This window comes from Hippocampus guttulatus, chromosome 18, assembly GCF_054856545.1.
Source record: "Hippocampus guttulatus isolate MCC_2025c chromosome 18, RoL_Hgut_1.0, whole genome shotgun sequence".
In the NCBI taxonomy this organism is placed as follows: domain Eukaryota; kingdom Metazoa; phylum Chordata; class Actinopteri; order Syngnathiformes; family Syngnathidae; genus Hippocampus; species Hippocampus guttulatus.
In genome coordinates this window covers 7855205-7880813 of record NC_141278.1, presented here as the reverse complement: position 1 = coordinate 7880813, position 25609 = coordinate 7855205, and the positions used below count along the sequence as shown (strand labels likewise).

The 25609-nt window shown below is 47.6% G+C and overlaps 1 protein-coding gene across 1 annotated transcript in view; it reads right to left on the bottom strand.

Moving 5' to 3' along the window:
• macf1a (microtubule actin crosslinking factor 1a) overlaps positions 1–25609 on the bottom strand; it is a 74782-nt gene that overhangs the window by 25604 nt on the left and 23569 nt on the right. The window contains exons 36-58 of the mRNA XM_086136148.1: positions 25034–25189; positions 24702–24935; positions 24051–24206; positions 23502–23675; positions 23158–23325; positions 22728–22925; positions 22068–22241; positions 21854–21977; positions 21571–21770; positions 21144–21461; positions 20840–21006; positions 20365–20521; positions 20156–20267; positions 19911–19970; positions 19568–19806; positions 19135–19264; positions 18724–18923; positions 18054–18546; positions 17233–17831; positions 16793–16981; positions 16440–16646; positions 14844–15161; positions 13907–14089 (exon numbers count right to left, since the gene is read on the bottom strand). Of these exons, the coding sequence (XP_085992274.1) occupies positions 13907–14089; positions 14844–15161; positions 16440–16646; positions 16793–16981; positions 17233–17831; positions 18054–18546; positions 18724–18923; positions 19135–19264; positions 19568–19806; positions 19911–19970; positions 20156–20267; positions 20365–20521; positions 20840–21006; positions 21144–21461; positions 21571–21770; positions 21854–21977; positions 22068–22241; positions 22728–22925; positions 23158–23325; positions 23502–23675; positions 24051–24206; positions 24702–24935; positions 25034–25189 (4956 nt within the window). The remainder of the gene's footprint in view (positions 1–13906; positions 14090–14843; positions 15162–16439; positions 16647–16792; positions 16982–17232; positions 17832–18053; positions 18547–18723; positions 18924–19134; positions 19265–19567; positions 19807–19910; positions 19971–20155; positions 20268–20364; positions 20522–20839; positions 21007–21143; positions 21462–21570; positions 21771–21853; positions 21978–22067; positions 22242–22727; positions 22926–23157; positions 23326–23501; positions 23676–24050; positions 24207–24701; positions 24936–25033; positions 25190–25609) is intronic.

The window sequence follows — 25609 nt, the reverse complement described above, 5'->3', positions numbered from 1 at the left end:
CGTTCAAAGGATCTAATGAATTATAGGCCTGCTAAGAATAAGAGGGAGGAGGAAATCAGTTTGTTAGAAATTGATTAATTGCCACTTGCCACAACTGACTCATGTTTGCGCTTGCAGTCGGGGGGGGGGGGGGGGATATCCAAGTGAGCCAACTCGCTAATCCGATTTGTTGAGCGCTGATAAAAATCAAGCAAAAACAAAAAACAAACAACCAAAAAAAAAAACCAGACATAAACAACACAACCATTCGCATGAAAACAAGCTTCTCGTGACTTAACCCAAAGATAATTCCGACAGGCACATCGTCAAATCTATGCGCGATGGAAAGTTCCACATGGATTTCTTTGGGGTAAAAAAAAAAAAAAGAACAAATAAATCCAACAGTCTTGCAGGTTTCTGTCTGCTTTTGAAGCAAAAACTGTAAATCACTGCCTGACTGATCGAGTTCCACCGGTAGGACTAAAACACTGCGTGTGTGTGTGTGTGTGTGTGTGTGTGCGCCAGTACTTTCCAATACACACCAAGGATCATTGCGTGACGAGATAGCATGCAATGGAATCATCAAGGATAAATAAAAGACCTTGTGTGTTTATGTGTGACTAATTGCACATCTGCAGTCAGTTATGTTACTCAGGTACACACCTTGGAAACACAAAGTGTCAGCTCATCAAGAAGCCCCATAAAAAATGGAATTACCATATTTATGTAGTTTAATACAAAAGGTAGACGTGTGAGGTGTTGAATGAATCAGAACCCGGACACCATGCTTGATCTTTTCTTGCTCATGTCTTTGTCATCCTCGCCGTCCGTAACCACCAACACCACCACATATGATTCCACAAAGTGACACCCCCCCTCCCCCTTTTTTTTCTCCATAACCCAGATCGACAACATCACTGCTATCAGCTTCGCCGACTGTTTGTCCTCAACCTTTTTCCCCCTCACTTCCTGCCCACCGCCCGGTCACCTTCGCTCACTTCCTGCCTTTCAGCAGCCCCCACCATCCTTTCCTGCCGTAAGGACGAGAGGAAAACAAGCCGTGGCTTTGACAACGTCACGCCACGCTGATAACGACGCTCGGAACAATAAAACAAGTGTGCCCTCTCTCCCCGGGTTGCGTTTTGAAGTCTTGCCCGCATGTTTGTGTTGTGTTTTTTGCAAAGGGTATGCAAAAAGTGAAATCTTTTTTTTTCCTGTTTGCAGCTCACTCAACTCCATCGGGAGATTGATTTTTCCCGACTGTGTCTTTCATGCATTCATCTTGCTTGAATTAGCGCATCAAAAAAACACACAAATGTACGAAGCACGCATCTAGAGACACCTGTTCCCAGTTTGATGTTTGTGAGGCCGAAACTAAATATTTAAAATAATTTCATGAGAAAAGATGATTTGAGAAACAAGTGGGGTTTTTTCTATCTTGAGGCACCAATGAATCTTTTTTTTTCCTGTTTTGTTGTTGAATTGGGGTCAGCAAATGACAAAATAACTACAGCTCTGAGAAGCCTTCCACACAGGATTTTTCATATACGAGTCAATATGGTTGAACCAATTCCATTTGTCACCTTCCTGCCGCTGAAAGCTAACTATATTTCCACCCATCGTGAATAAAATGAGAACAAATGTGACGCCCGGCGGCCATTCGGTTTTGATGCTTCAAATCTTGAGGAGTCCAACAGCATATCTGAGGTTAGCCCGTCTGTGCGCTTGCACCCTCCAGCCATCAAACAGCATGCTAAAGCTAGGTCCATCTGTCTTGTCTAGTCTGTCTTGTCTGCGGGGGCACACAAAAGCCCGCTTGGCCCTTTAAATGAGCGACACCCCCGATCCAAAAGCCTTTCTGTTGGAGCGCACGTCTGCCAGCGTGCGCGCCGTTCGCTCTTATGTTGGCATCAAAAGCTAATGGGAGAGATGATGCGCACGCATGCGGCACACACTGTTTAGCTCTCACCTTCTTATCTCATAAACAAAAGCATCCAAGCGTCGATGAGAGTGCTTGAAAGGGGGGGGGGGGGGTCAGTTGACAAGAGGCCTAAAAATGACTTCATAACACGGCAGGCGTCAATGTCACCTCTGACAAACACACACACCCAGACAAAATAAAAAGTAAAATAATCAAGATGGGATTTGGCGGCATCAATCTCAAGTCTGCCCACAAATACAGTCTGAAGAAGCCATGCCTGAAAAGAGACAACATGACGACTTAAACAAGACATGGTAAGTTCACCATTACTGTTTGAAGCATCCATTTCAGCGTCTTTTTTTTTTTTTTTTAAAGTTGAGCAACAACAGCTGATGCTTCTCCACAGAGACATTTTGTCACAGTCCGCCGAGGTCAGAGACGACAAGCAGAACTTTGGGGAATGATGCAACAACAACAGCAAAACAAGAAAAATGAATTGGTGCCAGATGAAAGATCCACTTGAAGCCTGTACTTATTAGATCAACGCTAGAATTTTTCACTCTGGTTCAGCATCGAGGCCCCGCCTGGCCCCGTGTTACATCTAATTGTATGATGCATCTCAGAGGTCACATGGTTCAAATTTGGTGCTCAGAGATTGGACAATACTTTTAGCTCTGACCGCATACTGCTGTAAATGCTATACTGCAGAAAGAAGGCAGCCATAACAACTCATTACAAACATATAATGGTTATCTTATCTTATCTTAGACTACTGCTCTTTGCAAAACCTAAATGTGTCACGTCACATTTACACTTTTTAACAAAAAGTTCAAAATGGTTTAATATGAAATAAAATTTAAAAAAAAAAAAAAAACCCTGTTCCAATGATCCAGACAGCAAACGCACACTCGGGATACGCCCAGCACCCGAGGCATTGTGTACTCCGGCAAAGAGTCAACGCAAAACGCAAAGCTGACACGAACCTAACAAACAGGCTGCCACTGCTTTCAGCTTCACATACAAAAATAACTTGTGAGCACTCACACACTTGCACCCCTCCCCACTAAACGCAGATTAGCGGCGACCTCGCACTCAAATGCCCACCTTAAATACGCACATACAACTTGAGGACTGCCACGCACAAGTGTCGAGCATCGAGTTGCAATCGTTTTAAAGTTGTCCCGCTCACAAACGCAGCCGGCCAACGACGGCGTCTGCATAACTTCAGCCCGTTTTGAAGAAGAAGACATTTAAATGACGGCATACCTCTTCCTGTGTTTCAATGTCGGAACATTCTTGCACCGATCCACTGTCTGATTCAGAGCCCTCACTTGCCGTGAAGGTGGTTCCTGAGGGACACACTGGGGATCCCCTCAGGGACCCATCTTCCACCGGGCTGGTCTCTGTCTGACTAAAGAGAACTTGTAGCAGGCCCGGCTCCAGTTGGTCCCATATCGGTTCGTTGGACATGAGCACCGGGAAGTCCAGAGCAGATCCGTCAGACTCCCAGTCGCTGTCGTCTCCCGTCACGGAGCCCAAGACGAACTCTACCCCATCCATCCCTGACTGAGTACTTTCCGAATACGAGTCCAGATCTTGGATGTCCTCGCAAGCCGAGCTGACTTCCGAAGGGCCAGGCTTGGGCCGCTCAGGTGCTGCCATATAAACAAAGCTGTCGGGGGACAGGACGGGGCCCTCCTCGTTCTCGTCTTGGCCTGAGCAGGAGGGTGCTTCGAGTCCCGGGCTTGGGGAATTTGAGCTTTCGAGTGGGGATGGGGGGCACTCGTTTAAAAACTGGGGAGGTGCCGATACTGCCAGGTATACAAAACTATCTGACATCACAAAGGCCTCTGAATCTTTAGAGGCAGCCGAACAGGAGTCTGATTTAATGGGGCACTGAGATGAAGAGGATACAGGGGTTGAATATGTGAGCTCAGGGGGTGAAAGACAGTCTGATTCAAAGAGGGACCGAGGAAAACTACAAGACGATTCTGTTAGCCGAGGGGAGGGAGAACAGACAGAGGCTGATCTTGGGGTACTTGCTTTCACGTCCGTTGGACTTTCCAAGTCCACGACTTGTCCAGACACATTCGTGGGGTCCAAATTTTGCATCTCCGCCTCAAAGAAAATCCCATCAAATGGGAACAAGGGATCCTGGCAGGAAGTCTGACCGTCAACATCATGTTTGGACACTTCTGGGTTTTCATCAACCATGTGAAGAGACTCATGGGAGTGATCCCCGACAGCTCTCTCACCGCTGTCCAAATTCGAGTGATCAAAAAGATCCAAGTTAGCTTCAAACACATCTTTTAACGCCACTCCTTGCTCCGTCTCCTCTGAGCCAAGTGGATTCACAGGAATCGGAGGAGATGGAGCATCGCATTGCAGCGATGCACCGCTGTCCTGGTCTGTCTCAACTTCTGCTGGTATTTCCTTTTCACAGTCAGCCTCACTAGTGGCTGTTTTGTCCGGTTGGAAGGTGTGCATGCCGCTAGAGTCCGACTCTTGCGGGTAACCAAGAGCCGAGTCAGTGGGGAAACTCATCTCGTCTTTCTCATCTTCAGAATCCAAATGGACAACATCTTCGTCATCATCGATGAAGCAGTGTTCTTTTTCACAGTCCTGCGCTCGCTTCGAGTCAAAGTCTTTTCGACCAACAACATGTGACTCAGCAGAGGGGGGGGGTTCAGCTAAAGGAAGGGTCCCTTCACAACTTTCGCAGTCGGTATTTGATTCTTCCCCTTCTACATAGGGAAGAGAATATGGATCAAGAGGATCGGGGTCGACACTCATCTCCACTCCCTCATGCCCTTCCTCCTCCTCACATTGTCTTTCCAGCTCGAGGAAGAGGTCATCTGATTCGGCCTCAGAACTGGGGCAGGGCGAGGCGCTGGGTGCCTCGAGGCCTCCAAAGCCCACAGGAGGGGTTAACACAGGCCACTGTCCAGAAGAGCCGGTTAATTCCCATCCCTCCGATTCCAATTTTTCCCATGACTGGTCGATCATGTCCCTGTTATCCAATTTCAGGACTGCTTCCCATTCTCGCTCCTCTCGTTCAGCTCTCTCTTCCTCCGCTTTAGCCCTTTCCAGAGTCCACGCGTCCTCCCTGCTCTCAAGCATCTCCGCATCCTCCTGCTCTTCTTCCTCCTCGAGAATCTGACGCTCGTCCTCCTCAAACTTGAGCTCAGAAGCCGTGCGCTCTCTGAGATTGCCTTCCCACCTGAGCAGACCCTCATCGCCACCCAGCTGACTGTTCGAGGGGGATGGAGGCAAAGCTCTGTATGCCGGCCTTTCGTCTTCCTTCAAGAATGGCGACGGAGGATCCAGCAAATATAGTGACTCTTCATCCTGGCAGCTCTCCTCACCTAAAAGCGGAGGGAGAGGTGGGAGAAAGGAGAAGTTGTGCCTGAGGCCCACCATGGTCTTTTTCCCTGGTGTCATTCCACGGGGCCACGTACGGGCCTTGGTGGGAGGGCAGAAGACTGGTTTTGGTGGCAGAAGAGGCATATCGTCACTCTGGTCCAGTTCTAAAAGTGGGGAATCCCTCTCGGAATCTGAGGTTTTAAGTAATTCCACAGTTTCCTCAGCAATTTGCCTAATTTCGCCCTTACAAGAGCTGATAGTTTGTTTGCGTTCTGAATTTTTTCTCGGGCTCTGCTGCTCACAAGTCCTGGGTGTGTGGCTAAATGTGTGCCCCGGGTCTTTGGAAGGTGAGGACGACAGATCAGATTGTTTAGCTTTGTGCAACGAAGGGTGAATCTGCCTTGGTTTGCTGGGATGCTGCGGGAGCGGTGGCAGGGGGAAAACGGTGGGCGAGGCAAAGACGGGAGGGGTGTGAGGGGCGGATGATGGCGAGGGTGTGTAAGGCGGCAAGGAAGGTGTTGAGCAGGTCGGCGTGAATGGGTGCGCCAGCGGAACAGGCGAAAGAGGAGAGTGAGGCAGGCCTGCTGCCGCAGAACACTTTTCTGAACATTCAACAGACGCAAACTCAATTCTCTCTGTAAATTCTGGAAAGCTCGGTGGCATAAAAGCTTTCCAAGACCGACGGTTCGGGTTGTCCCGCTTCTCTCCAGCCTGATAGCGCCTCTTGGCCACCACAGATACTCCTGAGGCAGACACCGAAGGCGGGTTAGTTAGACCTGAACTCACGATGCCCACAGGCGGCGAAATAATCTGAGCATCGCCAGTCAGTTTCAGGGCATCAAAGATCACTCTCTCGTCCAGTTTCCTGGCTCCTCCGGGGTTTTCCACAGCCCGAGAGACAAAGACGCCTCCAAGGTCGGCTCCGATAGTTCCGTTGCTGGAAAGTGTACTCCCTTCGCCTCGTATCTCCCCACCCGAGCCCAGAGTGCTCCGTGAGGGTTGGCACAATTTGGCCCCTTGATCAATCTGCTCATTGATGCGCATGGTGTCATATATGGACCTCTGCGGGACGTAGCAATCCTCAATATAGGCCTCGTCCTCGTCGCCTTTGCCCAGGCAGCGGGGACTCTGTTGTAGACAGTCCGGGCGACTCAGGGGCTTCCCCATGTTGACCTCACTGGCTCCGGCGTGCCGCAAAAAGCGTCAAGTTTGTTCCAAGTGCACCAGATGGCAAATAAAAAAACAACACACAACAAGACAGTCCCTTTGAAGAAATCCACAAAACCAAGAGTACATTTGGAATCGGACAAAGTCCTGGGAGAGGTCTCGTCCACTATGTCACGTCGACAGCTGTGCAACTGCGTGGTCTTTGTGTGATGCTGCATGGCACCGGCGAGGGAGCAACACAGGCGGTCCTCCCTCTCGGCACCATATTAATCACAAGTCGTGTTTATTTAAGAGGAGAGAAGACTGCCGGCGCTGAGCGAAGGAGTAAGAGTCATTATCTCCCTCGCCTCTCAGAGGCACAAAGTCCAAAGCAAGGCGACAACATCCCTTTGTGTCGCCTTGACGAGAGGAGCGTGGCAGCGGTGTCCTCATCCATAGTCAGAAAGAAAAAGTCATACTGTGGCTGATGTGCGGCTCTTCTCGAGCTCAACCCTGCTGCATCCCCTTCTCGGTGGCAAAGTGAAGTGTAAAAGTCTCCTTTTAAGGTGCCAAAAGCCACACGCTTATCTGCAAAGAGTGAGCGTGTGGAAAGCGCAAAAAAAGAATGTCAGTGCTGGCTCCAGTCCTTCCTCCCGTCACAAAGAATTTCTCTCAGGATTCCAAGATGTCTCAGCAGCGCAGTAACAGAAAAAAAATTTTCCTCAAAATACCATCCAAAAGAGGAAAAAGTGGTGTCCCCGTGGATTTCACTCCCAGTTTCAAAGCGGCTTACTTTCTTTCTCATTTTCGGTTCATCCACAGCTCCTGGGGGAGAGGTGGTGCAGCAACTCCAAAGCAGGCAAATTCTCCTCAGGGGAAGATTGAAATAAAAGAAAAGGGGCGGGAGGGTGTCGAATCCCCATCCAGGCAGTGAGCGTCGGGATGGTATCCAGGGGGCAGAGACCCAGACAGCCCTCCCAGCACCGCTGCCAGCTTTTGGGGTTGCAGGCGGCGTCCTCCTCCCTCGTTAGCGCAACAAAATCCCGGGACGCTCCTCTCGCCGTTTCCCACTGCCGGCTTGGTTTTCGCTCTCTCTCGCTCTCTCTCCCCCTCCTCTCTCTGGGAAACAAAGTGCCACGCAGTTCCCCTTTTTCTCCTCCTATCCTTTTCTTTCTGTGTGCTTCCAAGCTGTGCTCTCTGCCCCTTCTCAGTCCGCCGCACAGCACCTCAAATGGTTTGCAGCTGCTGAAAAAACTCTCTCTCTCTCTCTCTCTCTCTCTCTCTCTCTCTGTTTGTATTTGAATTTAACTCCGTTTGTTCTGTTTCCTGCACGGGTATTCAAACACAGGAAGTGCTCCAATCATGCCGGTTTCCTGTCTTGCTTAAAAAAAAAAGGGGGGGGGGGGTGATCTGGAGAGAAAGTTGTGTGTCGGAAATACCGCAGGAAAGCAACACGCTAAACAATTAAAGGAGGAATATGTCTGGCAAAATAAGGCTCACCTGTCTGGCAAAAACTATTGTAAAAAAGAAAAAAAAAACGCTTTGGCCCTTCTCTAAGCTGCACAAAAAGCTCGAATGGGAGCGGAGTGTACACACGGAGCATAAGAAGAGTTGACACGTGATTGAATGAGCGAGTCTTCCACCAGCAAAGCAACAGTCCAGGCTTTGTTGAGCTGCTTCTTTGCAACAATTAAGTGCACTTTTAAATACACATTCATACAAAAGCGGGTGATTCACACACAGGTTCCACTTGCGCATTCCCGTCTGAAACTCAATCCAGGCTGGGGGAGACCATGGAGAGTGTCAGTGGGAGAGGCCGAGGAGGGTGGTGGTGGTGGGAGGAGGGGGGGGCAAAGCGGTGGTGGGTGGGGTTTAGTGGTCTGGCTCTTCAGAATTCCACGCAAAACATGGGAGCAGATCCCAAGCAAGTGGCGACACAGTCACCCGCTACACCCTTAAATGCGCTGCCACATTGTTCTTGCCATGTTATCTAACGTTTCAGGCTTCCCAGGGACACGTGTGTACTTCCGCCTCCTTGGTCCACCAAGTAGCAACAACTCTGTTAGCGGAGTTATCTCACAAACTGGCGCGCCCAAGTGTGATTTTTCTCTCAAAACTTGGTGAAACGCACACTCAAAGCCACGTAATCAAAAGTCATCTCGATTCACTGTGAAATCCCTGCCCTGTTTAGTTGATAATTTCCCAGAGCACTGATTAGAAATCACTGCTCTATAAAATTAAAGTTTCAACTCCAAAAACAAACAATCGCCTCACACAAGTTGGTAGAGACAAGTCTTCTAAGGCAGGAAATCAATGTTACACAGCTGCCTAAACAAAATAGGCAGAAAAACAAAATGGAATCCATTACTTTTTGGATTCTTTTGTTTATATTTCCTTATTCGCACAGTTTATTGGGGCAGAATTTAGTCAAGTTAGCCAGGACCTGAGTCCTTTCTTTCCACTGAATACTTATCTGAAGTATCCTATTTGGAGGACTAATTGCTTTTAGTTGAGGTATATTCATTCAATATCATATAATAATATAGTCATTCAATATCAACACGACTCTTGAGTACAATTTGTGGCTACTCGACTCATCTGTTCCCCTTGAAGCAAAGCTTCCGCAACACCGGGTGCTGGTCTTCCTCAGACCCCCAACAATGCACACTAGTATCGAAGCCTCACTCGACTGTCGCACCCGTGGCCTGCATGTCAAATGTGCTAAATACTCCAGTCTTTCTTTGCAACCGCCAACACACACAGACACACACACAGTCAGTTGCGCTGCAGCTGTCACTGCTCTGTCTCAGGCAAATGGCTCGGTGGAAACAAAAGTGTTTTTTCGCTGCTTTGTTGCACACACCCACACAATGCACAATATCTCACGTGATCAGCTGTGCCCCCCCCCCAACCCTTCCTTCACAATCATGAAGACTTATTTGCATGGAGGAAAAGTGAGGTGAAAATAAGAGAAAGTCCGACAAAGGGCTCCAATATAGACTGTGAAGGAACATTAGGAGTGGTGATCTTACTGTAGAGGGCACCTACAAATCTTTAAAGGCGCCACCATCACTACCAAACGACATTTGCTCAAGCTCCTGACCTTATGGAGTTGTGTTATTAAGAGTTTCAAGATTGATGGGGAGTTATTTAGCTTCGCTGCCAGGCTCCACCAACACGTAAGTGATTTAAAAAAATAATATCCCAAAATGGTGGACTTCCAGTGTCTTTTCAGGAATGGAATCTTGAGATTTTTTGTCTTTTTTTTTTGTGGGTCACTCATAGTAGACATGTCTACCATATTTTATGTTGCTAAGTGAAACTATATTCGGGATAGAAATACCTGGAAATAACCCTAAAATGGCGACTTCGAACCAACATCGCAGACTTCCTATCCTTTCACAACATGGCTTCTTGATACTTTTCTGTGAATCTCCATAGATATGATTACCAAATGTCGTGATAAAAAACTGTCTTCATGGCTTTTGGTGTATGAGAAAGGCTTCCAAATGTTGATTTCTTGTTGATGAATGTCGGACGCAAAAGGAGCAACGTGATTCTAAAAAGCCTTTGCTCCTTCTGTTGCTCGCATAAATCGAGGCGCTAAAAAGAAAATGGAGGCTATAAAAGGATTCAACTCATTTAAATAACAGTGTCGCGCCTCCTCCCTTATCGCCGTTATTGACAAGTGTGACCGTTTGACCCTCAGTGATGTGCTCACGGTTAAATGTGATTAGGCAAAGGCTTCTCCATTCATTATCTCCTTTCCTCCATCATCATTATCAGGACAGCTCTTAGTCCGAGGAAGCTAACTAACTGCACACCAAGAAGAGCAGGCGAGCCTTGACTGCTCTACTTCAACAGGAGCACGTTACCAACCATCAAATAGGAGATTCACTTCCTTTTTCATCCCAGCTGAATTGTAAAACGGACACATAAATCAACAAAGAGGCAAAGAAACACCAAAATGTTAAGCCAATTTATATTTCTGCCCATTAGCTCAATGCTAACATATTGCGCGAAACACGAAAGACGAGCTAACGGAAATTAGAAAAAATGTTGCGGTGATCACGAACATTAAACCAACTACTTTCACACACATGGAGCAGCAACGCAAGTATTATTTTTAGTTATCGTGTTTAACCTGCAAAAATTGATTTTATTTGTTGATTTTTTTTTTTAACATAACACATAGATGCAATTTATTTATACCGTACATGGACGGCCACGTAACATTCAAATGCTGCTGACAATTCTTTTTGTTGTTCACATATGTTTACTTAAGCTCTTTTTCAACAACAGTCACCCTCCTCCTGAGTCACCCACTTCTTTGCCTTCATTTAAACATTAACCCAGCAGCCCGATTCCTCCCGGACACACAACTTCACAGGCAGTATGTCCCTACCCACGCATGCGGACGTAACACACACCAAGTTTGATACGCGCATGTGAATAACGCGGCAAGGACTTTCCACGTCGTAAACACTTGAGAGCTCGCATGTGTTTTGGCGGTAAATGCGCAGACCGAACAAAAGAAGTGTGTGTGCGTGTGTGTAATTAAGAGACACTACGCGGACACTCCTAATAGTTGACCTCTTCTGAGACAAAAGAAGATATGAAATATCATCTCGAATGAAACAAAATAAATAAAACCGAGTAGGCGGGCCCGAGGCTTGGCATACTAAGGTAATTCACAACAGATGAGGCAACACACAACCTGGAAGTGGAGCACACGCACACACCATTTCTGAAATATACCACTGAATCATAGAACACGAAAAGCGAACATTGTTCTTCATTTGGAGAGACGTGAGTGAGTAGGTGAGTGTGTGAGAGAGAGAGAAAGAGTGAGAGTCATGTGTTACAGGAAAAGTTCAGTCAGGCAAATCAAGTTTACAGAAATGATGTGAGCCAAGTGACATCAGCCTCCTTACACACGCACACGCACACACACACATGCAGTCTCTCTCTCTCACACAGCCGTCGTCATAGTCGAGAGGTTGATTGTTAACTCGGCTACCCGGTTTAGCGTTAGCACTCAAAATCTTCAAACCCAAGCAGGCAAATCTTAATTTGGAATTTTTGTCTTGTGTACTGGGAACCTCAAAAGAAGTTTCCTTTGCGGACCGACGGGACAATTCATATGACCCACTTTAGCTCAGCGCTTACACCCATTATCTAAAAGACACCGTGTGTGTGTGTGTGTGTGTGTGTGTGTGTGTGTGTGTGTGTGTCACAATGACTCATTGGCTAAAAGGTGCTCTGTTGAGACTCCGACGAGGTGGAGGATGAATTGATTAGGTAATGTTAGTAGAGGAGGCGAGGAATATGAAAAGGGGGTAGGGGGAGGGGATAGGTTAACAGTCATTGACACATACTTAAGTGCACACACGCTCACACACACACACACACACACACACACACACACACACACACACACACACACACACACACACACACACACACACACACACGCACACACACAAGATGTTGTGTACTGTATAGCTACAGTTGGACATACTCAGGACAGGCTGCAGAGCCCGTGTGTGTGTGTCTGTGTGTGTGTGTGTGTGTGTGTGTGTGTGCGTCAGCTGCACGAGTTGGGGGTGGACGGGCTGTTGCCGCACCCTAAATGTGCAAGTGTGTGTGTGTGTGTTTGTGTGTGCGTATAAATATATGGACAGCTGAGATTCCCCGCACTGTCCGGAAAAAGACGGCAAGGAATCAGAAGCATCCGGCGGCCATGTTTAAATTAAAGTCTAGTGGGAAACAAGCACACCTCACGCCCACCATGAACCTTGCCCCCAATAATGAAGCGGACCCCCCCCCCCCGCCTCTCTTTGCGCCCCACCCATTCCGTTGAGGTTGTATGACATCATGGCTGTGGATTGGAAAAGGGTCCATCGGGGGAGGGGAGGCCAGACAGATTTTGGAATGGAGGGGGATCGCTTACATGCACATGGGGAGTAACAAGGGAGGGGTTTAATAGTGCTTTAAAAGTTTTAGCACACTTTGCCCCACATATCGGCAGCATAATGAGATCTCTGGGCTGCTATCCTTAACTACATCCCCACATCAACTTGACTATAAATGTCCCTCCCATGAGGAGTCCCTGTCGATTCCAGTTTCACTAAGCTACCGGTACATGAAATTTGGTAGGCATGCTATCATCAGTAGACCCACAAAAATGCATCAAGAAACCATGCCTGGAATGACAGGAAGTCTGCCACTTCTGCCTCGAATCAGACAACTTGGCATCAATCACAAAACTCTACCGATTGCACTCTGTTCAATACCAAACAATGTCTGATGATTGAGGGGCTTTGACTTAGCTGTAGAATGAGGAGAAAAGATGGGATTCTGAAAACGAAGGCCAGCGCTATTCCATCCTCCCACACAAGCTCGCAGCAGCGGGGGCGCTTGCTTTCTTTTTTTTTTTTCCACTGGCCGGGGGAGAAAGAAATGCACGCCGGAATGTTTCGAATGCCTTTTCACATGAGCCATCCATCACCTCAGAAAATGACCCACAGACACCATCATAATGTCTCCTGGGCCCACAAACACAGGAAGTGACATCACAGCCATAAAATGATCTTTTTAGTGATGGCCTGGCGACCGAAAGGGCAGCATGTATGCCTGTGAAAAAAGTGCTATAAAAAAAAGGCCAAGAGTGGCGCCGGTAAAGCACATTCCTGTGGTCGGCTCCACATTTTCAAGTGCAGCACGAGGACAAGATGGTCAAGATTGAAATGGTCCAATGAACAACGCAGCAATGAGTTATTCGTGTCACATGACAATCTCAGTTGGAAAGTTTGAATACATCAATCCTCCACCCAGCCTGAGCACCAGGTTCGGGAAGCGAGACAAAATTGAGCGGGTATGTTAATTATAAAAGGACGCATGGGCAAACTCCAAAGAGATAACTGAAAAATTCCTATCAAGTAATTCGGCCAGTTGGAAATGGGTATCCGAGACAGATGTTGCATATGCCAACATACGGGTTATGGAATTCACCCAAAATGCTCCAAACCAAAAACAGCTGATTTCCTGTTCAATTTTGGGCATGGCTTCTTGAGATTTTGTGCTATGTCCTGTTATGAATGTTGGGGAATACCCAGTTTCATGCCGATTGGGGAAACCGGAGCAAGGGGCTCCTTTTTATTTTGTATGCTTTCTACGGTGCGCTCCTGAGTTTGCTTTGGGGAGCTCGTGTTGGAGACAACCAATATACATAACTTGGCAAGTATTCGGGCATGCAGAATCCTCCAAAATGGTGACAAAGATTCCAAAGAAGTCATTTCGCTTTTGGGAAACAAAGTTAAATGGCGACAAGAGATCAAAACAGTGGGAGGCGGATTCATGAGCGCAAAAATGGCATTTTTCCAACGGCACTTGTATTTTTAGGCGGGCAGGAGAAGTGGGGGCGGGTCTTGTGTGGGAAGTGACAAATGCAAAAAGAACAGCAGAAGCAGCAAAGAGAAATGAAGCAGGTCTGACCTTGAAGTCCAGGAGCTGCTGCTTGATGACGTCCACCTCGGAGCCCACCGGGGCCTGCGTGTTCAGACCCTCCTCGGCGGCTCCCACCAGGCCTTGCAGTTCGTCCACCAGCCGGTAGAAGTCGTCCACTCGCTCGGAGGCGTCCTGGATCTGCACCAGATGCGCTTGGCCGCGTTCGCTCAGCTGCAACCCACATGGCACTTGTCATTTTTATGTGTTGATTTGATTGTAAATGTTTGTTTATTTTACCGTGCCATTCCAAATGCGCATTTTTTTCCCATCTCTTGAATTTTTTTCTTTTGACTTTCATAAATGTGACAGCATAACTTTAGTTTTTATTTCAGAAAGTTTTTATATAAGAAATGCATTGGCAAGTTGTGTTTTTGATGTGATAATTTTGTTTCCAATTTTGTTAAATACAATTTTATTTAACTCATTCACTCCCAAAGACATATTTATATTCACACTCCACACGTTCAACCCCAGATACTTTTTTTTCCCAAACTGTCCAAGACTTAGGGTTAAAAAAAAAAAAGGGGTCTAGAATTGGCTGGTATTGAATGAGTTAATGGTGGACATTTATTTCATATTGTGTCATTTTTTTAAATGATCATTTTTAATTTTGTGAAAATATTTTTATTCAAACCATCTCCATTTGACAATTTTATCATTCTTAAATTTGTCATTTGTAAAAAAAATTATTGAGCAAAAAAATAAATTTTGCCAATTATAATTTTGAAAATGTAGTTTCCAACATTTTTCTTTTACATTATATTTTTGGGTTTTGTCATTTTTTTAATTTAATTTTTTTTCATTTGTAAATTTATTAATGTTGGGGAAAAATACAGTTTTGCTATTCATTTAAATCTGTATTTTTTTCTAATTTAAAAAAAAAAAAGAAAAAAGATGCCCCCATACCTCCACTCCTTCCTCTCACCTTTCCAGCCTGCCGACCAAGCGCTTCTGTCTCACGCCTGAGAGCCAGCAGGTCGGGCGAGGAACCCTCGCGACGCAACATGGCCGTACACTCGGCGGCGTGCGTCTCCAGCTCCGTGCGGAGGGCGGCCAGACGCGACAGGAAGCCCCCCAGCGTATCCGCCTGCGAGGCCAGGGAGTCAGCGTCTCGTCCAACGGGGCCCAGCGAGTCCAACTCGTCGTCCAGGTCGGCCAGCCGCGAGAAGACGTCGCGAACGTGGGACTGGACCTCGCCCACGCCGTGCAGACGCGATTCCAGCGTGGAGCAACACTGTTCCAGCTGATGGAGGGAGAGGAGCACAAAATCACTTCAGAGATTTTTGTGTTTCGTGGATCTATTTGTACATGTACAGTATTCTCCTTTCGAGCTACAAAAAAACATTTACCCTGTCATATGTTTTCAATGGCTACTTTATCGTGGAATACTGCTTCCCATTTTGCATTTTCAATTGAATAAAACTTTCACAAATTTGTGTTTTAAAAGTTAATTTTGTTTCCATATTTAGTCATTTGCCAGTTCCGCAAATTAGTTTTCACTTTTGTAAATGTATATCCTACAGTGCACTTCCATTTAAAGTCTTGTCGCTTTGCCGTTCATTTCCTAAGTTTGTTTTTACTATTCTTAATTTTTTTAATTTAATAAATATGTATTTTACAAGGTAATTTCATGAAACTAAACAGTCTGTTAAACCGCGTTGTCCTCACTGGTCAAGGTACACTAGATCGTGCATTTGCATAAAATCTGAGCGTGTACCAGTGTGCCGAATGGAGCGGCTGTTGAGATGTAAATACAGCAGGCTGCCAAGCGGTTTACATTTCACGTGTGTCAAAGATCCACACTGACCATATTCGGGCGCAGGAAGTCAAAAAGCCAAACTGCTTCAGTAGCTCTGTTTTCTTTCAGCATGATTTAAGACACGCACGCACTTCTAAACTGTTTAGCTCAGCTGTGCAGTACTACTTATTCAACCGGATTGCTATGCTAATATTTACATTATCGTAATCTTGAAATATGCACAGAATTTCTGCTAAATTATGGTTATCATTTACACCACTATATCACAGACTTTTAGATGTTTTAAAGTGTAATGTACAAGCAAGTCTAAATTCAGAGTTGGGTGCTTTCAGTGTATTACTGTTTTGCTCTTGTTCACACAGACTGAGAATATAGAAGCATTTTCTGTTTGTATGTGCTGCTGCTCCGTGTGTGTTCCTGAAGACATAAATGCAACACCAAGATTAGATTCGTTAGCCAGTCTGTGTTGTTTTGCGCTGAGAGTTAGCATATGTTAGCATTGTTTCATTTGACGAAATTAAATGTTTGAACATTTTGTTGCTTAAATGCACAATATTTGTCCGTTTTACAGTGCATTTCAGATGGCGGTGACAAAAAAAGCTTGAAGCAAGCATGCTTGGGTTCTTGTCGAACTGTGCAAACAAGAGTCTCCTTTCGTGTCCTTCAAGTGAACTCCCTATATTGTGTGTTTTCATCTATGGCATGTGGGTCTAGCACGTATTCCCAACGATAAATGCGGTTGCACTAAACATTTCTTCTCACCTTGCTGCTGACATCATCAAACTCGTTCTGGGTGTGTTTCGCCTGCTCCTGCAGCCTCTGCGCGCCCTCAGCGCTGCCCTCTGGCCTCTGGGGGACATCCTGCACCAGTCCTTGTGCCAGGTCGCGCAGGTAGACCACCTGAGGCTGCAGGCATGCTAGGTTTTCCTGCTGGCTCCTCAGCCTCTCCAAGCTCTTAGCGCTACAAGCCTGAAATGACAACATCAAGAGGTTTATTAAGAGATTAGTACTGTATATGTAACTGGCATAGCCCCAACAAAGACAAATTATATATGCTTAATGAATTGTCAATCAGCACCACAAAACAATTATTGGCAATCAATATCTTAAAGTACCTGAGGTCCAAGCGCCTCTTGGACTTCGATCTGGTGCTTGGCGGCCTCCAGGCGTCTCTCCACCGCCTGCCGACCTTCCTCAAACTCCTTGAGGCGGCCCGAGAGCTCCTCCAGCTGCGACGTGCTACCGAGGAGACGCTCACCCAGGGCGTCCATGCGCCGGTTCAGCTGCGCCTTCTCGTCTCTGACCTTAAGGTTAGCGAGCAGCATAATCTTACATTTGAAGCCATTGAACAGTGTGACGGACAGTAAGCTTCGCAAACCCGTGCTTGAGTGCAGTTGGGAACAGCTACTTCCTAGATGGCAATTTTTCACTGTATAAGATACGAGGACTTTTGTTCTTTGTCACTTGAATTTGTAAAATGCCTTTAACTATAAAAATAACATTGAGCTGACTCATTGGGAAAGGTCCCTGTATTAGGTCATGAGACACGAAGTACCTCATCCTCTCCGACGCGGCACTGCTCGAGCAGCTGATCCGCTGCTGTATTGAAGGCCACCAGCAGTGTTTGTCGTCGCTCCAGGTCCAAGGCGAGCCCCTTGCCTTTCTGTAGGGCCTCATCCAGACACACAGGTTCGAGCGACGGCTGGATTTCCGCGTCTTTCTCCTCACATTGATCCAGCCAGGGTGCAAATTCGGCCTTGTGCCGCTGGTAGCTTTCCGCCAGGCTCAGGGTGCTTTTCAGTCTGTTTTCCCGCTCCGAGACCCTCCCGTTGACATCCTCCCAGTCCTGCCGCAAGCAGGTGAGGCGGGACTGCAGGGCAGTGCGCTCGTCCCCATCGGTGGGCAGGGCGGCCAGCAGCGACGCGCCCTCTGCCTGGATCAATTCATAGGGGCCCCGTTGGGCGGCGACAGAGCGCTGGAGGTCGGCAACAGATGACAGCAGCGAACGGACTGCCTCGGGACGGCAGGGCAGCGCGTCCGGCGACGAGTCCCGAAGCTCCGTCTGCTGGTCAAGCCACGAGCGCACGTCCTCAAACATCTGCTGGAACTGCTGCGTGGAGGACAACGCAGCCTGCAGCTGAGACAGACCGTCCGCTGGGGAGAAGACAAAAAGTCAAACATATTTAAAACTCATTCACTCCCAAAGACGTTTTTAAACGTCTTTTCAGACTTGGTCTAGAATTGGCTGGTACTGAATGAGTTAAATGTGCTTTTGTTCGCTGACCAGGAAGGTAAGTAGAGCTATAACTATCAAGTATTTATTTGATCAATGTAAGAAAAGGCATGATGGTGAATTTCTCAGGCCATTTTCCACACCTGCACGTTCCTCCAAACTCTTGAGCGGGATGCTGACGTTTTCCAGCCTCTTCTTCAGCTCGCCTTTCAGATAAGGCTCAGCCACGATGGCACTCAGCTCCTGGCACAGCTGCTCGGCCTCGGCCAGCTCGCCGCGGCGCCTCTCCAGCTCACAGCGGATCTCGCCCGTCTCCTGGAGGCGCTGCCTGAGGGCCTCGGGTCGGGCGCTCAGCTCCGCCTGGCCGTCCAGACGCTCGGCAAGCGCCGCTGTGCTGGCCGACAGCTCACGCAAGAGCGCGTGGTAGCGCTCGCTGGTGCCCTGTGCCTGGTTGATGTGCTCCGAACGCTGGTCCAGCTTGCCCATCAGGTCACGCCACTGCTGGGAAACCTCCTCCAGCTGGGCCCGGACATCCTCCAGCTCTTTGGGGTCCTGTGTCTGCAAGAGGATACCCTCGGCCGACTGGGTGAGTTGGTCGAACTGCGGTCGACGGGTCTCAAACTCCCGCAGCATGAACTAGAACAAATTGGCGTTCGTCAGTGATTCTCAAAGTGTAAGGACAGTTCAGTTCAGCAAAGCCCCCAATGCTCATTCCATGCATGGCATTTGCCCATCTCTGCATTGAGATGCATCACTTCAACCTAGTTCCTTGACATCAAATGTGTCTGCATGTGTGTGCGTGCGAACACAAACCTGTACTTGTTGCTTCTGCGTGTTTAGCATGTTCGGGTCGATGCTGAGCGGGCCAAGCACACTCATCATTAACTCCTTCTCACGCAGCCAGGGGCCGAGCTGAGACGCTGCCGCGGCAAAGCTGCCCAGCCGGTCGGCGCATGCCTCCAGCTCCGCCTGACGGCGCGACGCCGTCTGATTTGCAGAGAGCCAACGGGAGTCTGAGGGGAGGCGGCCAATGGGAGAGATGACTTAAGTGCATCCGAAAATGGTTTCTTGCTCTTCTTCAAAACCAATGACAACTCATTCACTCCCAAAGACGTTTTTAAACGTCTTTTCAGACTTGGTCTAGAATTGGCTGGTACTGAATGAGTTAAAAAGGTATTTGTCAAGGGTGGTGATGACTCGCACATCGTATTTGGTAGCCCATACCGATTTCCTGCAACTGTTGCCTCCATGTGTCTGCCTCAGGGGAGTCGGGGTTTTCGGCGATGAGCTTCCTCAGGGTTCCCTTCAGCTCCTCTACCCTGGCGGCTTGCTCAGCCAACTCCGACATCAGTGCCTGGCCATCATTCGATGTTACGTCTTTATTAGTGCTAGATTTAACATTAGGTTTTGCTTATCTGCCATTTGACGACAACATATATACTAATTCCTCCTAGCCTGTGCCTTTCCCACTATTGGTTACCATTAAGTTAGTGGACTTTCATGAGATTAAATTATAAGGTTTAAGTTCATTTTCGCTATGAATAAATATACTGTCTGATGTAAACAGTCTTTATTGCATATTTTCACGTAGCACAGGAAAATCTCAAACGTAGCCTTGTAATGCAATCTACATACGGACATGAAAATCATTAATGACCTTGTTCTCCTGGGCCTGGGCACGCACCACTTCCGGCTTGGACGGCGAGGCTGCATGTCCCTGCGCGAGGTTCTTCTCTTTGTCTTTCAGCCAGCTTTGCAGCTCCTCGGCACCACGCCTGGCCTGCTGCCTCTGCTCCAGCGAGGCCTGCTGGCGGCCCAGGCGCTCCTTCAAGTCTACGCCCAGGGCCTCGTGTCGGGTGTTGACGTCAGACACGGCCACTTGGATCTCCGTCAAGTCTGACGGGATGGGAACACAAAAAAGGATGCGTTCATGGATGAGAAATTGTGTATAATAGTGTGGATGACGCAACATGCAAGCAGATGTATTTGGCCATTCCAACCTTTACAAGTATGAATGCCGTTGACGCTCCCGGGAGCAGATCCATTGATTTGGGGAGCACCTGTGAAACACACAATGAAAAAAACAAAAAAAAAAACCCCACAACTACTTTAGACTATTATGGCATTAGAATCCCTGAGATAAAATGTAATTTGTAAAAGCAGTTTCTGACAACTGCATTGACTGGCAAAAAAGGTTGCGATATACTTAATAGTTCAGTTAAGAGAATCGAGGAGCTGCTTTTACCCGATTTGTTCTGTGGGGCTGTGATGTCAATGACTTGCGCCTCCAGTTCGGAGCTGCTCTTGTTCAATTCCTGCACCCTGGACGCCTGCGACTCCCACTCCTTCAACAGTTCCTAAAGGCGGCATTATCGTCATCATCATCATCATCACCGGATTATAGTGGAGTCTTTGGAGGAGGCATGAAATCACGTGGAGTGTTGGCGGACCCACCTGCAGCTGCTGCACTCGCCTCTGCAGCGCCTCAGTGTCCAGGGCGACCTCCTTGGCGGGCAGCTGCTCCTGCGCCGCCTGAAGCCATCTGAGGAGGGAGCCAGAGAGCCCACGGAAGTGGAGCAGCTGCTGCTCGCAAGCCAAAATGGCCGCCAGTCTGCACCGGGCAGGGGAAAGAATTGGAAGGTGGACAGAGAAGTTACCCCTTCTCATCATTTTAGCTTTTCATCGTCATCCATTTCAGTATAAGACTACCAATTTGGGTGCATTGCATTCAAATTCCAAATCATCCCATTGAAATTCCAATTGGTAGGGGGTAAAATTAAGAAAAGCTTTAAATAAATTCATAAAATTGATGCTTACAGTAAAGCAGGTCACACTGACTATTCATCTTTGTTGGTAATAAACAAAAGGCGGGATTTACAAAAATCACCCCCAAAAATTCAAATATGGCTCCCTTGCTGTCTTTTCTTACCTTTGGTTAACATCGTCCTCCAGTTGCTTGAAGTCATCCGACATGCCTTTGACATGTTCCAGGAGGCTTTGTGTGTGACCCAAAACTTGTGATGTGCTGACCTCTTCCGCCAGGCCGCAGAAAGACTTCAGCTGAGGCGCTTCCTGTTGCAGCTCCGACTTCACTTCCTGTCAAAAAGCGTGTTCAAAATAGGGCTGGGTGATCCATCGATCTTATCAATTATTTCAAAGAGACTTTCAAGATGATTTTGACAGTTTTTCTGACTTTCCCGAGATGAAATGATATGCTTTGCCGAAATGCTGACCTGCACATTCTGCCGGTAGTCATTCACGCAGCGATCAGGCTGCCCCGCTGGAGTCAGAGCTTTGGCACGACTCTGGATGAAGGCCCGGAGGTCGCCTGCTAGTCGTTCATAGTTCTCCAGCCGGGGCAGCAACATTTTCAGCTCTGCCTCCCGCTCTGCTTGGCTGACCTGGCCGGCGGCGAACCTTTGCCGAAGTTCGTCCAGCGACCCCTGCAAGCCCGATGCCATGGGGGCATCGGGGCTTTGGAGCAACTTGGAGACAGAGTCCTGCGTGGCCTCCACACTGCCCTGCCGCGATACGAGCTCCTGACGAAGTTTCTGGGGGGGGATATTTGATGTAATTGGTCAAAACAGCTGTTTTAAGTTCCTCGCAGAACCGTGAATGTTATTAAGACTTTCAAACACAAAGGGGTTCCTGGCGTCCTACCTGATTCTGAGTCAGGGCATCCTGCAGCGCCTGCACCGTTGGCTCCACGGGCGCGGGGTCTAGATCCAGAGTGTCGAGCCAGGCCAGCAGAGCCTTCAAGCCCTCCTGCACACTCACCGACTGGGCCACGGCCGTCTGGAGCTGCTTGGCCCGTTCCGATACGGATGCCGTCAGAGACGAGAACCTTTTCTCCAAACCGTCTGAACATGATTGAGAGAGAACATTTCAAGCAGAGGTTCTGTTGCCAATGTGAACGCGGCGGGGTGCTGATGGTGGTTCAGACCTGCGGCACACAAGATGTCCACAGCCTTCAGGGAGGGAAACTCATCCACACTGACCAGAACTCTTCCAGTTCGCTTCACCTTCTCCAACTGAACCGAACGCTCGGCCATCTCATCCTGCAGTAGCTGAACGCACACAGAGGAGAGAAAAAAAAATGCTCTAAAAGCTCATATGGCAAGAGCAGTTTGGTAGCGAACCGGCAACCGTGCTTTTACCTGGACTTGACGCAGGGTGTCCTGCAGGGCTTGGGGGTCGGTCGATCCGCAAGGCTTGGCGATGCTTTGGTTCTGCTCCTGGACGCTGAGCCAAGAGTGGAGCGAGACCACCTCGTCCTGGTACTGCTGGTAGCGCTCCAGCAGTCCCGACAGGCGTCCACCCAACTCTGACGACTGTACAGAAATACACATCGGAAGAAGTTGATAAACATCTTTTGCTTGTTAACGTCATTAAAACATCATCTTAATGTAAGTAAGTCCATTTGCATCTGATTATTAGCATTTTGACCAAAAATTGATGAATAACTTTTTTTCGGTAAGCAGAAGTTTGATCCCAAATTGTTTTGTTTTTTTTAATCGTTGTCATGACAATGGGTCTCGATGCCTGGGTGTGCATGTTGAATCATTATATAACCAAATATACCCAAAAATCGCCCAAAACAAAGCCCCTTACCCCCTTTGTGTTTTTTTTGGACACGTCACAACTTTTCGGTATGTTCCAGTACAAACTAAATCATTTTTGACAGTCAACCTGAATTTGGAGCTTGGTAAAAGGTTCAGTTGAAGAACAAGTTAAGAAACTGCAGGACATGTTCTCTGCCAGTAATGTGTTCAATTTAAAAAAACGATCACAGCACATCTTTTCCAAAAAGTGCTCACCTTGGCATGGAGTGAGGTATATCTGTGGTTTGCGTCTTGCAGCTGGTCCGTCACCAGCTGCTTGGTGGCCTCCAGGGCAGCAGCATCGCCCGCGCCTTCTTGCTGTTCCACGGCGCCCTGACAGGAGTCGAGAACCTTCTGACCGGAGATGGAAACGAAGCGCAGGTCGGCCTTGTGGCAGATGATGTCCTCGGCCAGCTGTGGAACACCATGAAAACATCCAAATTTATTCGCGACTGGATAAAAGAATCTGTTTTGGCTATCACCCCTTGTTGCAATTACTGCGCTAACAGCACCACCTGCAGGCAAGTAGAAGAAGTTGCACTTTGTGCCAAGATGCATTTTACAGCAAACACCATACGACACTGGAGAGAGGGGGCCCGAGCATTGCCGTGAAATAACACGAGACGCTGACAAGTGTTTATTGAACCTTTCTGTGCTCCTCCAGTCGGTTCTTCAGTTCCTGAGCGTCCGTTTCGCCTTCCCCCAAACATTTCAGCTCCTGCTCACACTGCTCAAGCCAGGCGCCCAGATCGCCGTGCTCCTGGAGAAACTTTGCCAGCTCGTCCTTCAACGCCTCAGACTTCCTCAGTTGCTCCTGGAAGCAACAATATCGAAAAGTTAATAGTACATCATTAACTAGCGAAGATATGGGGAATATTTGATGAAATTTCGATTCTCAACTTTGCTTATGGATTTCGATTAGAGATTCTGTTTTTAATTGATTTTTTTCCCCATTTTTGCTTAAAAAATTGACTATCGCTACTAGTCTACCTGGCAGGTGTGTAGCTTCTGCTGGTGCTCAGACTGCAGTTGATCAAGTGTGGCTCGCAGACGTCGCTTCTCCTCAGGAGGAACCGTGGAGTCGGGCTGGTCCAGCAACGCGCGAACTGATTGGCTGATGTGGAGAAGCTGGGTCTGCTGTGCCTGCAGTCGCTGAAGTTCGGCCTGCGTCACACAAGAGCCAACATTAATCGCCAAGATGGAGCGATATGTTTTTTCACAAAATCTGCGAGCCATAGGAGCAAAATGTTATTTACAAAATATTGTGCTGAGGGGGTGAAAATTCATGCAATTTTTGCCATTAGCAATTCAATTCAATTGCTATTGGCAATGGTGGAAACTGAACAGGATGTTCTGAAATAGAAGTCGTCACTGAGCTTAGCGTGTCATCAACAGGTTGTAAAACTGAAACTGGAAGAGTCACAGAATACCACATAAGTGAACATATTTGGTATGTTAACCCAAAAACCCAATCTCTTTTTTTTTTTTTTTGGGGGAGGCGAAGATGTTGACAGATACTGCAATGGAGAATGGCTGGACCTGCAGCGCCCCCGTGTGGGATGTGACGGCAGAATCAGGGTGCGAGGAGGGCAGGTCGGGAACGTCTTGAGCTGCTGATTGGTGAGCGGCGGTTAAGTCCTTCAGCAGGGAGTCCATCTGGTTCTGGGTCTGCTGGAGCTCCTCAAAGGCTTTAGCCTAGCAAGACAATCGGGGATTAGAAATGAATGCAGAACATATTCGTTCATCAAAAATATTTTGAATTGTCAGCTATGATCCTTGAAGGTACTTGCGTTCAATTTGTTTTTAATTTGTTGACCAGATGGTGCTACTTTTCCCAGTCCACAGCTTTCATTTTCCAAGTTTCCATTTTATGTTAGCATTAAGTTGTGGGACTTTTGTTCGACAAAATTAAATGGTTTGGTTGAACATTTCAGTGTTTAAACATACAATTAATTTTCTAATTCTTTATTTTTTTTATACACATCGCACTTGGCTCTCATTTGGTGAATTGTACAAGCGAGTCTCTTCATTTCTTCAACGTGATGTTATATGATCGTCTCCCACTTTTGTCAGCGAAAGACTGATCATTGAGGAATACTTTGAAATATGTTTCAATACGTTTTGAGTGTTTAAATAAGTTTTAAATATGTGCGAAGTGTGATAAAATTGCAAATCTGTATGTCATCTCACCCTCTGTGTGTTGTGCTGCAGCGTGGCGTCGAGAGTAGTTTCCACCTCGGTCACGGACGCGTTGGCCGCCTCCGTCAGGGCGGAGTACTGCTCCTTCATCCGCCTCAGTTCCACCTGCAGGCCCTCTCGCTCCTCCGCACTCAAACTTTCCCCTTGCTCGGCCAGCAAGTCCTCCACAGAGCGGATGGCCTCGGCCACTTCTTCCGATCGGGTCTGGAGGTCCTTCTGCACTTCCTGGAAAAGAGACACGCATATAAGACCTTAGCTATAGGGTAAAAATCTAAATTTTGCAGTATAAAACTCCGGAAGAAAGGCTACTTGAGATTTTGCACCTTCAGCTTTTTTTGCCTGTCCTGCAGGACGCTCACGTCATCCGATTCCGCTGTCGATTCCACTCTCTGATTTGCCAGAGTGGCGGCGGCTCCTGCCAACCAGGCCCTAAGATCTTCCAGTTTGTGAGAACATTCCGCTTTCTGTTGCAGGACCACCTGAGGAGATGGAGAACCACCACAAGCATACAAATGTTTCAAAAATGTGCTTACATTTTATTGATACGGAATTTTATCTCCAGTGTTGTGTCAGGTTATAAGCATATTGTGTCCAGATACACACTCACAACGACATCAAAATAACAAATCAAAAAAGAATAAAAATAACAACAGCAAAAAATATATATATCTTTATTTTTCGAAGTTTCCCCCCCCCCCCATCACACATAAATTAGCGCAGGCTGAAGACAAAAATGGTGTGAGGAAGCCGTTACCGCGGCAACGCAAGCGGCTCCTGTCGGCGGCCATCTGCAAGAGCAAGGCAAACATGTTAATAACACGGGTGGAGCACATCATGCTTGGGGGAGAAACACTTGTGACGTGAGAGTGAACGTTAGCTGGCGAGTGAGTCGATGATAT